Genomic DNA, 18,074 nt, shown 5'->3' with positions numbered 1-18,074 from the left:
TTTCTTAATAAAAATTTAAAATACTTCCACTGTTTTCTACAGACAGATTTTAATTAGTATTTTGTGAATCTTAAATAGAAAAGTAGAACATCCCTTTTAATCATATCCCCATTTTTATCCATCCTGATAAACTGCCAAGGATTTATGATACTTCTCTTGGGTCCACAAAAAACAAAAAAAAAAAACCTAAAGCAAAAAAACTCGTTAAAAAAATCATCTTGGGGCTAGGATTGTAGCTGGTAGAATGCTAAACCAGTATGCACAAGGCCAGAGTAGGAACAATTGCTCTGAGCTCTGGTCCTCGTCCTCTCAGCTATTAGGGTTGTAGGACACACACCTGGCAGAATAGTCCCAGACTTAGACATGCACACTAAAGTACTTCAAAGTAAAGAGTCATGATGTAATGCCCTTGGACATACATCAGGAAAAAAAAAGATGTATATTAAGAGAACAACACATTGGCCTTAAGAAATTTAAGGCTAGCCTGAGAAACAGCGAGACCTGATCTCACAACAAAATGAAAAGGCAATTCCAAACACAGAAATAATGTCTAAAGTAGTTAAACCTAAAGGACAGAGGTGGTCCAAAAAAAAAAAAAAAAAAAGTCATTTGTGATCTTAAAGTACCTTATTTTAAAATTTGCTTTCGGCACTCAAAAGGCAGAGGATCTCTGTGAATTCAAGGCCAGCCTAGTCTACATATTGAGTTCCTGGACAGCCAGAACTTCATAGAAAGACCCTATCTCAAAAAAGAAAAAAAGGATAGGAGTGGAATAAAAAGTTAAGTATCCTATTCAAAAGAGTCCAGTTCTTTCATTTTCACATGATACCACAAGTGAAAAATTTCTACCTGATACAGTAGCAGTCACAACACCCCCCACCACCACCCCCTCCCACAGAATTTTTGCATTGGTGGTTACCAATACAAAAATTACCCTCATGTCATATGCATATTCTCCAAAACATCTTTATTTAATATATGCAAAGGTTTCCAAAATTTAAAATAAAATGTGATCTCTGAATTCTTTTTCATTTTGAGCATTCTGGATAAAAAATGTTTAATCTGTACTTAGAAATAAAAATATTTGTAAATTCATGAGTTAAAGACAATCTTGAGAAAAGTTAGATATTTTGAACTTGAAGAAAATGAGTATCAAAATTTATAGGATACATTTAAACTTCCCATGTAAACATATAATTAATCCTTTATATTAGAAAAGGAATCATGGAACTGGAGATATTTCTCAGTGGTTAAGAACACTGGCTGTGCTGGGCGTGGTGGCGCACGCCTTTAATCCCAGCACTCGGGAGGCAGAGGCAGGTGGATTTCTGAGTTCGAGGCCAGCCTGGTCTACTAAGTGAGTTCCAGGACAGCCAGGGCTACACAGAGAAACCCTGTCTCGAAAAACCAAAAAAAAAAAAAAAAGAACACTGGCTGCTCTTCCAGAGGACCTGAGTTCAATTCCCAGCAGTAACATGGTGGCTCTCAACTATCTCTAATTTCAGTCCTAGAAGACTCAACTCTTTCACACATACATTCAGGCAAAACACTAATGCACATAACATTTAAAAAAGAAATTATAATAAAAAAATAAAACCAAATCAAACATTAGAAGGAAATGATAAAAACTAACAAACAGACAAACAAACAAACAAAAATCCCTGAAATTGATAAAGCTGAAAAGAGGACAATAACAGTCTAAGACACTAAAATCTGGTTCTTAAAAAAATGATAGATTAATGGTAGATTAAGAGGAATAAAAGACAACAGGCACACATTGTCCAAATAGTGAAAGAACAGAGGGAATTATGAATGCTTGTGAGAAAAATCCAAGAAAACAAGAGTCCTGTGACCTCAGTTTCTTCAAAAGCATGGACTTGTTCCTGGAATGTGCTTTCCTGGCCCTCCCAGCTGTGGCAGTCGGACAGTTTACTTTAGCTCATTCATTACAACTGGCTGTTGTCTATATGCCTCTCTGAAAAAAATGTTTTTGCCATGTTCTGCTTGTCATTGTGACTTTAAGCAGGTGACTCTTCTTAATCCTTGGGAGTTTAAATTGTCTGATGTGTTGAATAAATCAGGAGTCAACAGCCGGGGGTGGTGGCGCACGCCTTTAATCCCAGCACTTGGGAGGCAGAGGTAAGTGGATTTCTGAGTTCGAGGCCAGCCTGGTCTACAGAGTGAGTTCCAGGACAGCCAGGGCTACACAGAGAAACCCTGTCTCGAAATAAATAAATAAATAAATAAATGCAGGAGTCTTGGCCCACTCTATTTTTAGGCCCTGCTCTCCCAAGTTCATGCTACCATTAGAGCGATAAACAACATATTTTCCATCAGGGGTGAAAGATCAGCTATCACTACATACTAGGAAAACAATCCTAGCACATAAACCTGACAAGTTAGATAAATAAATACATCAGCTTCTTAAAAGCCACAAACCACCAATAATAAATCAATTAAATAACATACATGTGAATGAATAATCCTGTATTAATCAAAGAAATTAGAGCCTATGTTAAGAACCTTAATAACCACCAAATATTACAGGATAACAACAGAATGACTTCCAATAGGAACAATTTACTGGATTCATACAGGAAACCTGTTATACAATGTAAAGGTTGTCCCCCTTTTAAATCTGCATTTGCAGTCATCCAACAGTTTTATAATTCAAAAGAAAATCTGTTTTGTATTTGTACTCATGGTAACTGAAAGTACATACTTAATCCTTAACAGTACATCTTGATTTCTGCATCACCTCTGCTTATCAAAGTAAATCTAAATCAGATACTTTTATTTGTGACGCTGGAAATTGAACTTGGAGCCAACAATACAACAGGCAAGCACTCTTCCCAGACAAGCACTCTCCCACTGCTTCTGGCTGATTCTTAAAAATAAGTGGGGCAATAGTGGTGGACACCTTTTATCCCAGCACTCGGTTCTCTTTGAGTTCTACGACAGCCTGGTCTACACAGAAAAACCCTGTCTTGAAATACAAAAACAAAACAAAATTTAAAAGGTTAAAAATAGAAGACGCCTGAAAAAAAAAAGACATTAAACGAAGATGTATAGCCATGTTAAGTACATTCTTTTCAAGACTGACATCCATCTGTGGTGTTGGGGATCAAAGTCAGGTCCTTGGTTATTCGAGGAAAATACTTCCCAGTTATATTCCTATTACTTTCTGAGTATGTTAATACATTAGTTTTGCAAAAAAAAAAAAAAAATCCGTGAAAAATCTCCAGAGTAAGTTTGGTAAATGCTAAATAAACTGCAGCTACAGTCAGGGTCGAAATGTTAGATGAGAAAAACAGAACGTTTAAGATCGCTCCAATCCTTTGTTCAGAACCGTCACCGTCTTCCTTTTATCCTAGAGCCTGAGTTTTCCTTATTCTGTTCCCTCTACTCCAGCCAGACCGGGACCTTCGCTTTCCCTCAAGAAACACAAGCGCTGTCTCAGAACCCAAGCTAACCGTTGGCTGCCACTACCAAGCACAGTTCTCAAAGGCGTCCCTCCACAGGTTCGGCTTCGCACCTACTCAAATGTCATCTTCTCAAGATGGCCTTTCTCGCTCACCGCCTGACTAAAACAGCACTACTGGAGGGAATGCGGTTTTTACCCCTTCACTTCCTGCCTCTTTCCCCCAGGACGTCAACATAAAAGAAGCAGCAGCCCTGCTTTAGTCACTGCTGCCCTTCCAGAGCCCAGGACAAGCAGCTCTCCTGCGAGTCCACTGCGACCTAAGACGTGGCGCACACCACACACCTCCAGTTAAGATCCCTGTCGGTTGAGAACCGCGCATCCGTACACATGTTCCTGCTCGATACACACGCGACCTTTACATGTGTGCGCACCGATGTGTGCAGCAGCCACCTCTCTGCACACAGAGACGTCGACGCCTCGGGATTAATGAATGGCTGCACACTGGACTTCCAAAAAAAAAAAAAAAAAAACCAAACATCGCGGCCGCAGCCTAGGAGCAATCCCGGGGCTACAGAACCCGCACAAGCCCTTCAGTCTCTCCTCTCCAGCCACGTCTCCCGGAGCCAGTACATTCTCGGGAAGGCTCCCGAGGGACAGCGGAGGGCAGCTGGCCGGCTCGTGACCGCGGCGGCTCCGCAGCTCTGGCCGGCCGAGCCCGCCCCGCCCCGCCCCCGCCCGGCTCCGGCTCCGGCTCCGCCGCGTCCACTTCCACCCCGACCCGGGCCCACAGAGGGGCCCGCCCCGCTCACCCGGTTCCCGGTTGATCTCGATGTCGAAGTGACACTGCGGCCGGTCCTGGGCGCCCATCGCGAGCGCAGCAGCGGGACGGCGGCGAGCTGCGGACAGGGAGGAGGGCGCTGAGGGCAGGCGGGCGGCCGGGCGGGGCGGGGCCCGGCCCGCCTGACAGGGACGCGGCCGACGAGAGGCCGCCCCACCCTGCCCACCCGCCCGCCCGCCCACCCCAGCCGCGGCTACCCGCGCTCCCGTCGAGCTTCTCACCTGGCCGCACAGCTCCGGAGAACGCCCTGCCGGCGCCGCCGGAGCCTAACGTCACCAACGGAACGCCACCTCTTCCCCGTGAGGGCCAGCCGGCGAGCGCCACGCCAGAGCTCGCGAGGCCGGACGCAAGCGTCGCGAGAGTTCGTCTCGCCGCCGAGCGGGGTGTGGGGTCGGAGTAGGCGGTCCGCGCCAGGGCTCTCGTGCCCCGCCCCTCAGGATCCCCTGTCCAATCCCGAGTGCGCAGACGTGTGCGAGCTGTCAACCACGGCTCACTCATGCAGCACCGCGAGATTTCTGATTGCGTGGCCAGTGGATGAACGCAGGGTGAATCCCAGGCTTCCGGCCGACGTGGCGGGTGACCTGTTCTCTCTCGTGGTTGATGCGGTCACGCTGTTTGTCTCGCGTTAAAAGAATCGAGGACCAGATGGAGCCAGATGTGCCTCCCTTGCCCGCCAGGGTGAGACGAGGCTGGCCGCCGGCTCGAGGCCAGCCTGGGTCACTTGAGGCTTTCTCAGAAATACAACGAAAGGAAACAAAAATCAAGGCAACAACAAAACCCCGAAGCAAAACACAAACCGTAGCGTTTACACCTGCGCACCAGCGCTTGGTGGGTAAAGGCAGGAGATTCAGAAGTTCAAGGTCAGCCTGAGATACCTGAGACCTGTGAAGAAACCAAACCAGTTGACAGGAGCGATGGTCTAGCAGTTAAGATGGTCTAGAGGCCGCTTTTGCATTGGACCTGGTTCAAAGCCCAGCTCAATAACCGCATGGTGGCTTACAACCATCTCGTTTCAGGGTTTCCATCGCGCTCCCCTGACCTCCGTGGACACCAAGCATGCACATGGTGCCCAGACATACATGCAGGCAAAACAGAAAGTAAAACCTTACAAAAGGAAAGTCTGTGAGCAATAATACACAGCCTTTAATCCCAGCGGCTCGAGAGGCAGAGGTAGGTGGCTCTCAGTCTGAGGTCAGTCAGTTCTACATATTGTCTTCCTGGCCAGTCAGGGCTAGGTAGATCCTGTCTCAAAACAAAAGGTACACAATAAGAATGTGCTGTTGGGGCTGGCGAGATGGCTCAGTGGTTAAGAGCGCCGACTGCTCTTCTGAAGGTCCCGAGTTCAAATCCCAGCAACCACATGGTGGCTCACAACCATCCATAATGAAATCTGATGCCCTCTTCTGGAGTGTCTGAAGACAGCTACAGTGTACTTACATATAATAAATAAATCTTTTTTAAAAAATGTGCTGTTGTAGAAAATTTTAATCACAATCAGTGTTGAGGTTGGGTCTGTTACATAAAGCAAAATTCCATATCCAAAAACCTAAACCTACGAGTGACTTACCGTCTTTCCAAGCTTTTGTACCTTGTTCCTTAATTTAAAACTGTTGGTTAAATAAAATTGGCTACAGCCAATTACTGGAGGGATTCGAGGTAGGTGGATTTTGAGTTACCTGGGTGGGAAGAGTAAGGAGAAAAGAGAGACCAAGTGTAGAAGGAGGAATGGGAGAGAGGAAGCCCCCATGGGGGGAGGCAAAGGATGAGCACACAGCCAGAAAAAACAGTCCATATCTGGGGTACACCCAAGGGAGGTAGCCAGGACAGCAGTTAGAAGAGTACATTAGGAGTTACCCTCCACTCATTTATTTATAAGCCGGGATAAGCTTAAATCGGTTCTACTATGTTGTCTCTGTGTTTGGAGAGATGGCTCAGCTGTTGAGTCCTCACTTACGATGGGTATAGTGGCACGCACCTTTAATCACAGCACCCAGCACTTAGTAGGCAAAGACAGGTTGCTCTTTGTGACTCAAAGGCCAGTCTGTCTACACAGAGAGTTCCAGGAAAGACCACAAAGAGAGACTCTATAGTGAGAATTTTGGTTTCTTAGAAAACCCAGTTATAATTGTGTGAATGTCTTTATTTAACCCCAGGTGTGGGATAAGAGACTACTCCACAGCAGGTGATTATGATTTGCCAAGTGCACTGGCAGGGGCATGCTTTTGCCAGCTGTAGATAGTTTACATTCAGAAGTCTAGGGATGCTTCCAAGGGTATGAACCAGAGTCCTGAGATGAGGTGGGGCGCTCTGGGAATGCTGCTTCTCCTGGAGTTTTGCCAAGTGTTCGTGAGCAAAGAGATGAGAAGAAATTGGAGATATCCTGACCATGAAGATTGGACTTGCCTCAAGTAACTCAACATCCCCAGTCAGCAGGAAATAATCTAAAGAGGTCTGTGCCTCATTTCCTCTCTTTCTTTCCTTCCTACCTAGCGTTGGGGAGTTGGAAGAGATCAGGGTGGAATAAGGGTTGGAAGGGAAGTAGATCTAAGACCCCAATAAAGTAACTCAAAAAAATAGTACCAACACAAATCTGTGTTTAAAATAAGAGTGCTTTCTGTTCTTGCAGAGGACTGTATTAGTTAGGGTTTTACTGCTGTGAACAGACACCATGACCAAGGCAAGTATTAATAAAACAACATTTAATTGGGGCTGGCTTACAGATTCAGAAGTTCAGTCCATCATCATCAAAGTGGGTGCATGGCAGTATCCAGGCAGGCATGGTGCAGGTAGAGCTGAGAGTTCTACTTCTTCATCCAAAGGCTGCTAGTGGAAGACTGACTTCCAGGCAACTAGGGTGAGGATCTTTTTTTTGTTGTTGTTTTTGTTTTGTTTTGTTTTGTTTTTCGAGACAGGGTTTCTCTGTATAGCTCTGGCTGTCCTGGAACTCACTCTGTAGACCCGGCTGGCCTCGAACTCAGAAATCCGCCTGCCTCTGCCTCCCGAGTGCTGGGATTAAAGGCGTGTGCCACCACCGCCCGGCTAGGGTGAGGATCTTATACCCACACCCACAGTGACACACCCATTCCAACCAGGTCACACCTATTCCAACAAGGCCACAACTTCAGATGGTGCCACTCCCTGGTCCAAGGATATACAAACCATCACAAGGACTTACATTGTTTCTAGCACCCACACCAAGTGGCACACAACCACCTCTAACCTCCAGATTCTGATGCAGTGCTCTAGCCCTCCCAGGCACAGACATGGTGCACATAAACTCATGAAAGTGCATACACAAAGTTTTAAAATAAGCAAGAAGTAAAAACAAAAACAAAAATAAATACCAAACCTAGTAGGTTTGGATTCAGTGCTGTTGGGACAACTGTTTCTGTCTTGGCCTTTCTGTCACAACCAGAATTTTGTTCACCTTTTAAATACAGCCCCTGGTCTATGAAATGTGAAGAGATCAGGATATAAATGTTTCATTAGGAAAATACATGTTCTGAACATAACTCTTGTTACATACTCTACCAAATACTTTCTCATGGTCTTGGCCCTGGCTTTTCATTGCTTTTGACTGTCTTCTGTCAAAGGTTTTTATTTCATTTTTACAAATTCTGTTATCAATGAAAGAAAATGTTACTTCCTAGAGCTGAAAATTGTTTGTAGGAATTACAATACTTCTGTAAGTCTTTAAACACTAGTTTCATTTTGGGGGATAAATGCATCGTGTCTACATGTCTATATGTATCTATACATAAATATACACCGCTAAGCACAACCTGCTCAGGCTGCATGTTCTTTGTGTGTTTCCAGGACTGGTGTTGGATGACCAATTGCTGTTCCCTGGGGAAGACTGTTTCTCCCACTCTCAACACTCCTTAGTTGCTAGTAGTTCTTTGTGTAGAGTTGAGGCCTCCAGTTTGGTATCCCTATTGTCCTTGCTCAGCTCATGGTTTAAGCATTCAAGTTGGTGAAACTTATGGGTGTAGCCTCTGACATTACTAGGAGACAAAATCTCACAGCAAACTCCCTGATTCTCTGGCTCTTGCAATCTTTTTGCCCCCTCTACAGGAAATATTCCCTGAGCTTAGGTGCAATTGTTTTGTAGATCTGTTGGGACTGGACTCTATAACCCTGAGTTTTGACAAGTTGTGGTTTTCTGTAATGGTCTCTGTTTGTTGCAAAGGCTAGCTAGCCCTGGTAAGTGTCTTATTCTGGTGGTCAGTTGATCCTACTTTTCGTGGTTACTTCCTTCAGTTTGTGCTTCTGCACTCAGAATTCCCTAGAAGCTGGGGATGTAGCTCAGTGGAACAAAACATGCCCTGGGTTCTATCTGCAACACCAGAAAACAGAGGGAGAAGGGGAGAGAGGCAGAAGAGGACAGACAAGGGAAGGGGAGAGAAACGGATGTGTAGACTTCAAGTTCATGAAAACTTTCTCTGTTTGCATCTGGGAATTTGAGTTTCTCCTTTTAAGTTTAAATCCAGTCTTCCTGTTTCAGGTGTGGTGGAATTCACATCTTGGAACCCTACCTGGGCTTAAACAAATGGCCCTTTGTTAAAGACTATCTTTTTAACCCATGAGTTGCTTGGTTCTCTGACCTCATACCATTATCCGTGCCACCCTGCCTTTATAAAACTGTAAGGTTTGCATAATATAATCTTTACCATTTAAAAATCATCTTTAAGTGCAGTTAAGTGGTATGATGTACGCTCACCTTTGGTTGTAGCTATCATCAATCAACTCCAAAAGTTTGTTATCTGGAAGAATACATCTCCCTCATTCTCTTTCTTTCTCTTTCTTTCTTTCTTTCTTTCTTTCTTTCTTTCTTTCTTTCTTTTTTTATGCATGTGAGTACACAGATGGTTGTGAGCCTTCATGTGGTTGTTGAGAATTTAATTTTAGGACCTCTGCTCACTCCAGTCAACCGGGCTTGCTCCGGTCGGCCCTGCTCACTCAGTCCCTGCTTGCTCCGGCCCAAAGATTTATTATACATAAGTACACTGTAGCTGACTTCAGACACACCAGAAGAGGGCGTCAGATCTCATTACAGGTGGTTTTTTGAGCCACCATGTGGTTGCTGGGATTTGAACTCTGGAAGTTCTGTCAGTGCTCTTAACCACTGAGCCATCTCGCCAGCCCCAATATTTTATTTATTTTTAAGGTTTATTTATTTTATATGTATGAGGACACTGTTGCTGTCTTCACACATACCAGAAGAGGGCATCAGATCCCATTACAGATGGTTGTGAGCCACCATGTGGTTGCTGGGATTTGAACTCAGGACCTCTGGAAGAGCAGTCAGTACTCTTAACTACTGAGCCATCTCTCCAGCCCCTTCCCTCATTCTTTATACCCACTTTGTACATCCACACTTACACTTCCTGTGTGTAGAATCATGGTGGTGGTCTATTCTGGTTGTCAACTTAATGCATCTGGAACCTACTAAAGTCTAAGCTGCTGGCATCCTTTTTGTATTTTCGAGACAGGGTTTCTCTTTGTGTTTCCCTGGCTGTCCTGGAACTTACTCTGTAGACCAGGCTGGCCTCAAACTCAGAAATCCGCCTGCCTCTGCCTCCCAAGTGCTGGGATAAAAGGCGTGCGCCACGACGACCGGCATGCTGCTGGCATTTTTATAAGGGGTTTTCCTGGGTTATGTGAAAGCCAAAGACTAACCCTAAACTGAGCCACACTTTCTGCTGGCACCATGGAAGGAAACCTTATTTCTGCCTGCTGTGCTCTTACTGTCAAGTTCATTCATCCTGTCCCTGAGTCATTACGGTGTTGGTTGGTATTAGAACCAACTTATCTGGGATTCCTACACAGACTGAAGACCCTCAGCTCTCCAGGAATCTCCCAGGCCTTCAGTGCAAGATTGGGATCACTGAGATATCCAGCCCCAAGGGCTGAACAATTAACAGATTTTCAATCTTTTCAACAAAGAAGAGTAAGCCAGTGTCTTCCATGGGCTCTGCTTCAGTTACAGCCCCCCCCCACCCCCCTTCTTGTCCTGACTTCCCTGCATGATGGACTGTGATCAAGACATTTAAGCCAAACAGCTCTTTCCTCTACAAGATGCTTGTCATCATGGTGTTGTATGACAGCAACTGAAAGCAAGCAGATACGGTCTTTCCTTTATGGCTGGCTGGTTTCACAGTATAAAAGCAAAGTATCTTTACATTGCATCCATGTTGTGTATCAAGATTTTAAGCAGGAAGGGAACAAGAGTGAGTAATGGGGGTGAATGTGACCAGACACATTATATACATGTGTGAAAATGTCATTAAGCTATTATATATATGCTAACAAAAACATTTTTCCTTTTTGGGGGGGCTCATGTAGCCCGATTGACTTGACGTCCTGCCTACACCTCCTAGGTGTGCCTGGGGCTGGTTGTTATTTTTTCCTTCCTTTTGCCTCTCAGCATTGAATGCACCCTTTGCGTGGGCCTCTAGCAGGAGTACTTATTTCAACTTCTCTCCCTGAAAAGAGACTTTAACAGTTTATAACTATTTAAGGAGAAGAAAAGAGGTGAAAGAAAGGAGAAAATAGGGCTGTGTGAAGATGTAATTAGTTGACATGGGACACTGAGGACGGACGTGTATCATTTATTACATGTCATCAGATAATCACTATTGTTGACAATGACACCGCTGTCATACACCTCAGGTCCTCGCAGGTCCTCAGGTTCTACCGTGGGATCTGTTTTATTAATAAATATTTATAGTCAGAATACAGTAGAGTTGGTAGCGAGTTTCTTCACAGTCTAAAATGAATGGGACTTTTTGCCCATGTTCTGAGCAGCTCTCTGATTCCCAGGAGATGGGTTCCAATCAGTCCTCATTACAGCCTTCTGGAAAACTACTCCACTGCCTTTGTGAGACTGCTTGTGTTGGCGTCTGCGATGGTAGCTAAATAAATGAGATTTCTATGTAACACATGCTGATACCTATGGGTGAAAAACAGAAATTAGATGCTTGTTTTTATTCACCAGGCAGACTAATTAAACCCACTGAGGCAGAACAGCTTTCCCTCTGACTCAGTGTCACAGGTCATCAACCAAATGGTCTTACTATAGCCTTGGCTGTCTTCAAAGTCAGGAGATCCATCTGTCTCTGGCTCCCCAAGTATACCACCACACCAGGCTTTCCCAACCTCGTTAAACTTAGAATCTCGGCCATTTTCACTCCCACATCTGCCCCTCGAGATCAAACAACTATGCCTTTTTGGCCTGGACTACAACAGCAGTCTCCTCATCTCCTATATTGCAGCCCCGCTGTATTCTACAGAGCTGGAGTGATGACAGCAGTTTAAATCAGGATCCTGGAATGTAACTGTTCTAAAACCCTTAAAGATGCCATCACATTCCTACAAGGTCTTATGTGACGGGGTCTCTAGTCACTTCTGTGTCCTCATCTCCTGTGGCTTTCCCTTCACTGAGATCTGAACACAGGGGCCTCCTCGGTATGCCTGAGGATATCCAGCACCTTTGGCCTGCCTTATTTATTTCTGGGGCTCAGGCTTCTCTCAATGTTACCTCATGAAGGACACTCTGCACCCTGTCTTCTACTTACCCTACCTGATTTCTGCAGTGCTAGAAAGTGAACCCAGGGCTTCCTATACATGACAGGCATGCCCTGCCTTTATTCCATTTAAAGCACATATTCTTACATGTCTATTTTATTTCTCCACTCTGGTACTAGAGTCTAGAATGTCAGCTCCACAGAGAGTAGGAATCTCGTGTTTCCTATTCACCATACAATGCCTCCTTGTCTGTAGTACCACTGCTGGGTGTGGTGGTACATCTTAGTCCCAGCACATGGGAGGCAGAGGCAGTGGGAATTTCTGACTTCACAGTCAACCTGGACTACAGAGCAAGTACTGGGACAGCCAGGGCTACACAGGGAAACCTTTGTGCATTTGTGGGGGGTGGGGGGGATTAGAATAAAGGAGGCCCTTGTATGACCAAAGTAAGCACATGACATAGCCACTGTCAATTGCTGCCCATTCAGGAAGTCATTAGACTTGAGAAGTTCGACCTTCACAATGTGAAGAAACAGAATAAATTTGTAGGACCTTTGTATCTTTGCACAAGAGTCAGTATACCAAAAAGCATGTCTGCAGGCATTTTCTAAACATGAGAACGTGTTTAAAATGTAAAAAGGCAAACCTCAAATGCTGGAGTCAAACATAAACACCGCAAAATGGCAATTCTGCTGTTCCATTAAGATGCTTAGAGAATGGTTGTAAGTGACTTTTTAAGAGGCAAGGGGGGGGGTGTTAAAAATACTTAAGTAACGATACCGCATTGTCTATAAGAAATGGGACCTAGTTCTTGGACCAAATTTAGAAAAGGGTCTCAGATTCTGTTTCTTCCCATTCCGACATCTGGTTTAACGTAGAAATCCCTTTTTTGGTCGTATCTCCCACAGACTGACTGAGTGCTGGTTAACAAAATGGCCTGATTACTTTTGGGGGATGGAAGTGAAATCCACGAATAAAGAGACCAAGGCTCTCACGGAGCCTAGCTTTGAGACACTTTCCTCTGTCACCAGCTGACAGGGCTTTGTGTGAAACCCTGACTAACTCCAGGTTCTTACCATAAACTGTCAATATGGATTTGAGTAGTAAGTAAATAACCTTTAGAGGGCGGAGCACAGGCCATCCTCCGGCCGCAACCTGCCCAGTGCAAAGATTACAGGCATGCAGCACCACTCAAGCCAAGTAACCTCTTCCGCACCTCCCCTTTCTCGTCGGTTTGTCACCCAAGGCTGCCGCGCGTCCCCAGTGGCACTTACTGGACGCACTCGTTCGCTCGGCCCTTATTCTGATACTCCACGATACAGCGGATCAGCTGGTCATTCTCCTCCAGGAGCTGAAAGACGGGCGAGGAAGAAATGCAGGGGGCTCTCAGCTGGAGGTCCGGGGCAGGCGCCGAGCTGACCCTGCTCCCATTCCTTCCCCGGCCCACAGGCTGTCCCCACCACGGTCCGGCCCCTGCAGGAAGCTCCTGCACCAAATCTCCGGCTCTCGGTCGCTCACCCGCTGGATTGTCTCTTGATTGACCTTGGCTTTGCCGCGTAGCCAGTCAGGAGCGAAGATGACAGACATGCTGCAAAAAAAAAAAAGCTCGGGAGCCCCCGAGTCGCGCGCTGCTGACGCAAGCCTACACCGCCCCGCGTGGAGGCGGGGGTGTTAGAGACTCGACGCTGATTGGGTGCGACGCGGGGGCGTCACCTGTGATTGGACGCGCGAGCAAGCTCTTGCTTGCTCTTGCAGAGTCTATGACGCTACTCTGGGGGCGGGACTTTGCTGATGATTGATGGCCAAGAGCTGGCTGGTTTCTCAGCCTGGCTCTCCTGTCCCAAACCCTTCTAGTTCTAGTACAGTGGGAACTGAGAGGCTCCTTCCAGTCAGATCAAACCGGAAAGCACTGATATTAGCTGTTCTCTTATCCTGAAAGATACATGAGTGTGTCTAGATTCTTTCTAGGCAATAAAAAAATTTTAAAACCAGCGTATCAGGCCGGGGTCAGTGGTTAAGAGCCCCCTTGCCTGCTCTTCCAGAGGACCAGAGTTTGATTCCCAACCTCCCCATTTCGAGTGGCTCACAACCACCTGTAACTTAAGCTCCAGCAGATCTAATGCCCTCTTCGGGCCTGCACAGGCACTCAAATACATGTGGCAAACACAGGTGTAACACAGAAGTAAACATTTACTATGAAGTCGTATTGCTTATTGCCACCCTAAAAAGTACTAGCATTTTCTCCACTTTACAGAACAGAAAATAGATGCATTTTCCCGAGTCCTATTGCCAATGATGACCATCACCTTACACCTTCATTTAGAGGGAAGATCTAGAGAACTCCCTGGAGTTCTGTTTCTCTGCCCTAGAACGGGTTTGCCCACCCTCATTTAGGTGTTTAAGGCAGCAGCTTTCCCTTCATTCTAGGCATGAAGATCCAATAAGAGAAGTTGGGGTGACCTGTCTGTGTGGGGTTGGACTCAGAGATTCTTACTTCTCAAGTTCACACATCAGTCCCTCCCAGAGATTCTACAGAAGACAGGATGGGCAGAGTGGGGTCATCAAGAGCAGGGTGCACACCTTGCTTAGTACCACTCTACCCTCAGTAATTCCCATTTAGAGTGGAGGACTGATTTCGGCAGGAGGTGGTGTCAAATAGGCACAGATGTGTGTGTGGGGGAGGTGGGGAAGAAGTCTCAGCGTATAGGTGTGGATATCAGGGGGCTGGGAGGACTCAATCCTGGACTTTCTCCAGGAGGCAGTGGGAACTACGGATGGTCTTGGGCAGAAGACTGGTAATGCCTGAAAACTTTCTTGGCAGTGATAAGATGAAGGTGGAAAGGAGGTTGGGTTCGAGGAAGAGCAGTTAGAGGATGACTGCGGGTGAGCAGCCCAGAAGAGATGGATACTGTGAGAGAAATGTACACTTGAGGAAGGAGAGCTGGTCAGCCTCAGTGACTGAATGGAGAGGAAGATGCAGGAGGAACTAGGGATGGTGAGTGGGAGTTCTGGGTTTGGCATCTGAGAGATTCATGATGCCATTTATGGAATCAGGGAACATGCTGTGGGGGAGGGGGAGCTGGACCGAAGGCAACAGAAATGTAGTCTGAGGTTATCCCATGTGAAAATACTGAAGTTCATGGGTATTTGGGTCTGGAAGCATGAATGAAGTCTGGAGGGACAGAGCTGTGATAAACATCACTTGGGCAAACTGCTTCCAATCATGTGGTAGATAAGTCTGCCCAAGGAGAGTGTGGTGGTTTCCCTTATGCAGAGGAAAAGAAGTTGCAGAAGAGATAGGAGGGGAAAGAGACTAAAACCAGGGAACTGTGTGTGTGTATGTGTTGGGGGGAGGGGGTAGGACTTAAAGAAAAGAGTGACTCAGGAGTAACCAAGTGCTGAGCAGACAAGGTAAGACTAGGTCTTTGATGCCATAGAGGCAGAAGTCAGAATTGCAGGGTGCTTAGACGTGGTGGGAAGAGGCAGTGAATATTCAGTCGTTAACTGAGTTTCCCAGGAGGTTAGGCTGCAAAGAGGATAAAGAAAATGTAGGATGCTGGGTAAAGAGTTGCCAGCAACTAACGCCTATCACTTTCATTGTTACTTGTTCTTCAATGACAGAGGTGCCTGGGAGGGCAGAGAGGGGTCAAAGAGTGGGAGGTAAGGGAAGGGCACAAGGGAGATTTGGAACTGGGTGTTGGGAAGGCTGGGTGAGAACTGACTGGGCACCTGCTGGGTGCATAAAGGACCTGACTGAGGCTGGCATTGTGTGTGTACAGATCCATGTGTGGCAGCATTTACAGCCAGGGAGGACACTGGTGGTAGACGGAAGGATGACTCGCAAGGGTGTCAGTGTGTCAGAAACAGTGTGATAGATGTGATCATCCCTGGACTTCCAACCCATGGGAAACGAAGTGGACATTTAAAAAGAATTACTGAATGGAACAAAGTAGAGGCACGGTGGACAGTGCAGGAGGGAGGAAGCAAATGAGCCGGAGGGGAGGGCAGAGATCAAATGTCTAAAGTTATAAATAACTGGACATGAAAGCTGTCTGTGGAGATGTAGAGGTAGTGGGGGTGGAGAGCTGAAAAGCTTGCTTGGAATGGAAAGCCTCCGGAGGGGACAGTGGCCATGAGTGGTCAGTGATTGTAGATGTGGGCTGGGATCTTAGGCACTACACCTTACCCATTTCCCATTATATTCTATGGTAGAGCCTAAGACTCACCAGGTGTGCCAGACAGAAGGTGAAGGAACATTCTATCTAAATCACTCACGTCTCAGATACTAATATCCCAAGGCTTCGTCACATTAAAAAAGATCTTGTTCATTTATTTTGGTTTTAAGACAGTGTCTCTCAAACGATGACCTTGTGCTTCTGATTCTCCCATCTGTATCTTTTGAGTGCTGAGGCTCCAGATGTGGTTGCGGTGCTGGGGACAGAAGTCGGTCGACGCTTCACTCATGCATGCTCCACAAACACTCCCATGCATGCATGCTTCGAAAACATCCCCTCACTGGCACCACATGCCAGCCTGAAGTTCTTTATTTTTGCTTTATAAACATTGTGTTTAGATGTATTTTTGCTTTATAAACATTTTGTTTAGATGTATGTGGATGAATGTTTTGCCTGCATATGTGTATGTGCACCACGTGCCTGTCTGGTGCCTGTGGCTATCAGGGGAGGATGTCAAGTCATCTAGGACTTACAGATGTTTGTGAGCCACTGTGTGAGCATACACAGTAAAGCCCGGGTCCTCTGCAAGAGGAACAAGGTGATCTGAATTCCTGAGCCAATTCTCCAGTCCTCTTGGTTTTTGTTGTTGTTGTTGTTGTTTTAAAATAGGGTCTCTGTTCAAGCTTGCCTAGGATTCACTATTTCGCCCAGGGTAGCCGCAGATCCATGGCAAGGCTCCTCTACCAGCCTCCTGAACACTGGTGTGAATACTGGTGTGAATACTGATAACAGGTGTGAGGCACTACACTCCTGTCTTAGTTAGGGGTTTACTGCTGTGAACAGACACCATGGCAAAGGCAAGTCTTATAAAGGACAACATTTAATTGAGGTTGGCTTACCGGTTCAGAGGTTCAGTCCATTATCATCAAGGCCGGAACATGGCAGCATCCAGGCAGGCATGGTGCAGGAGGAGGTGAGAGTTTTACATTTTCGTCTGAAGGCTGTTAGCAGAATACTGGCTTCCAGGCAGCTAGGATGAGGATCTTAAAGCCCACACCCACAGGGCCACACCTTCTAATAGTGCCACTTCCTGGGTCGAGCATATACAAACCATCACAACTGCTAAATCTAGAGTTTTCTAGGTCTAATACCAAATATCCTCTATGTAGACAGAGCACACAGTGGACAGGGTGTTGGTCTCCTTCATGTTTTTCTCCTTTGTGAATGTTATGAACTAGCCTTGTTGGGACTTGTTACAGACAAGCCCTGACTTGGTGTGGGAGGGAACCATGGCATGACTTGAATACCAGAACACAATAATGCCCAAAGGCTATCTTAGGCTGTCACAAGTCTTCCTGTGTTCGTTTTGTAATTTGTCTGTGGTTACATAAGCCCTGCTTCCATTTCCACCCACCAGAGAAGTGTCGTTTAGAAGTCTTCACTCAGCTCAGGTCTCTCCATGTACCGTGTCTATCCAGCTGCTAGGTTGGCACCCACTGTAGGCTTCTCCGCAGAGATGGAATGGATAGGCTCTCTCTGACTATATGGTGGTTTATGAGGGGAACATGCTCATGTGGTGACAGAGGCTGAGAACCAGGGGAGCCAGTTCTGGGGTTCACTGACTTGCACTTGGCCTCAGAATCAGGGGAGCTGGGACTGGGGATGTGGCCCAGTGGGTAGTGCTCTTGTCTAGAAGGCAGGAAGCCCTGGGGTTGAGCTCCAGAGCCACACAACCTTGCTGTGGAAGCACACACACATCGGTAATCCCAGCGCCCAGCAAATGGAGTTTGTAGGATAGCCTTCAGAGTCAGCCTGCTACACAGTGAATTCAAGGTCAGCTTGGGATACACAAGACCCTGTCTCAAGGGATAAAAATGAAGTATCCGTGAAGCTGATGATGTAACATTAGTGAGAAGCTGAGGTCCTGAGAACCAGAGCCGGGACGTTCCAAGGAAAGCCTGGAGTTCTGATGTATGAAGAGGGTGACAGGCCTGACCCGGGGTTTTGTAGTTCAGTTATTCTATCAACAGAGATACATCCTCAGCCCCACAGAGTTCTGTGCACAAGCAAATGTCTCTGAAACACACAAACTCTCCCTTGCCCAATGGCC

At 46.2% G+C, this 18,074-nt stretch overlaps 2 protein-coding genes across 21 annotated transcripts in view; both read right to left on the bottom strand.

The window, feature by feature from the left end:
• Nktr (natural killer tumor recognition sequence) overlaps window positions 1-9,898 on the bottom strand; it is a 42,962-nt gene extending 33,064 nt beyond the window's left edge. For 3 of the 20 annotated variants that reach the window (XR_003947811.1, XR_003947812.1, XM_030244122.1), the window contains exons 1-2: window positions 4,456-9,898; window positions 4,234-4,355 (exon numbers count right to left, since the gene is read on the bottom strand). Coding sequence is in view for 6 of the 20 variants with exons in the window: in XM_030244122.1 (XP_030099982.1) it covers window positions 4,234-4,355; window positions 4,456-4,760 (427 nt within the window). In the remaining 14 variants the exon portion in view is untranslated. Of the gene's footprint in view, window positions 1-4,233; window positions 4,419-4,455 lie in introns of those variants that run through there. The other 17 variants (XM_030244109.1, XM_011242939.3, XM_030244110.1 and 14 more) reach the window with 10 other exon arrangements.
• Window positions 9,899-10,857: 959 nt separating this feature from the next.
• Window positions 10,858-13,390, bottom strand: Ss18l2 (SS18, nBAF chromatin remodeling complex subunit like 2). Its single transcript, NM_026794.2, has 3 exons — window positions 13,308-13,390; window positions 13,064-13,140; window positions 10,858-11,214 (listed from the first exon to the last, which is right to left on the bottom strand). Exons 1-3 carry the CDS (start codon window positions 13,374-13,376, stop codon window positions 11,127-11,129), a joined length of 234 nt encoding a protein of 77 aa, NP_081070.1. The 5' UTR covers window positions 13,377-13,390; the 3' UTR covers window positions 10,858-11,126.
• Window positions 13,391-18,074: the final 4,684 nt, after the last annotated feature.

The sequence above is a fragment of the Mus musculus genome, chromosome 9 (assembly GCF_000001635.26).
Source record: "Mus musculus strain C57BL/6J chromosome 9, GRCm38.p6 C57BL/6J".
NCBI lineage: Eukaryota > Metazoa > Chordata > Mammalia > Rodentia > Muridae > Mus > Mus musculus.
This window is presented reverse-complemented; position numbering and strand designations above follow the sequence as displayed.

Coding starts and splice junctions, on each gene's coding strand:
- Ss18l2 (NM_026794.2), bottom strand. CDS start 13,376: ATGTCTGTCATCTTCGCTCCTGACTGGCTACGCGGCAAAGCCAAGGTC. Junction 13,141..13,307: donor ATCAAGAGACAATCCAGCGG/GTGAGCGACCGA, acceptor CCCGTCTTTCAG/CTCCTGGAGGAGAATGACCA. Junction 11,215..13,063: donor CGAGCGAACGAGTGCGTCCA/GTAAGTGCCACT, acceptor TTTCACCCATAG/GTATCAGCATGTGTTACATA.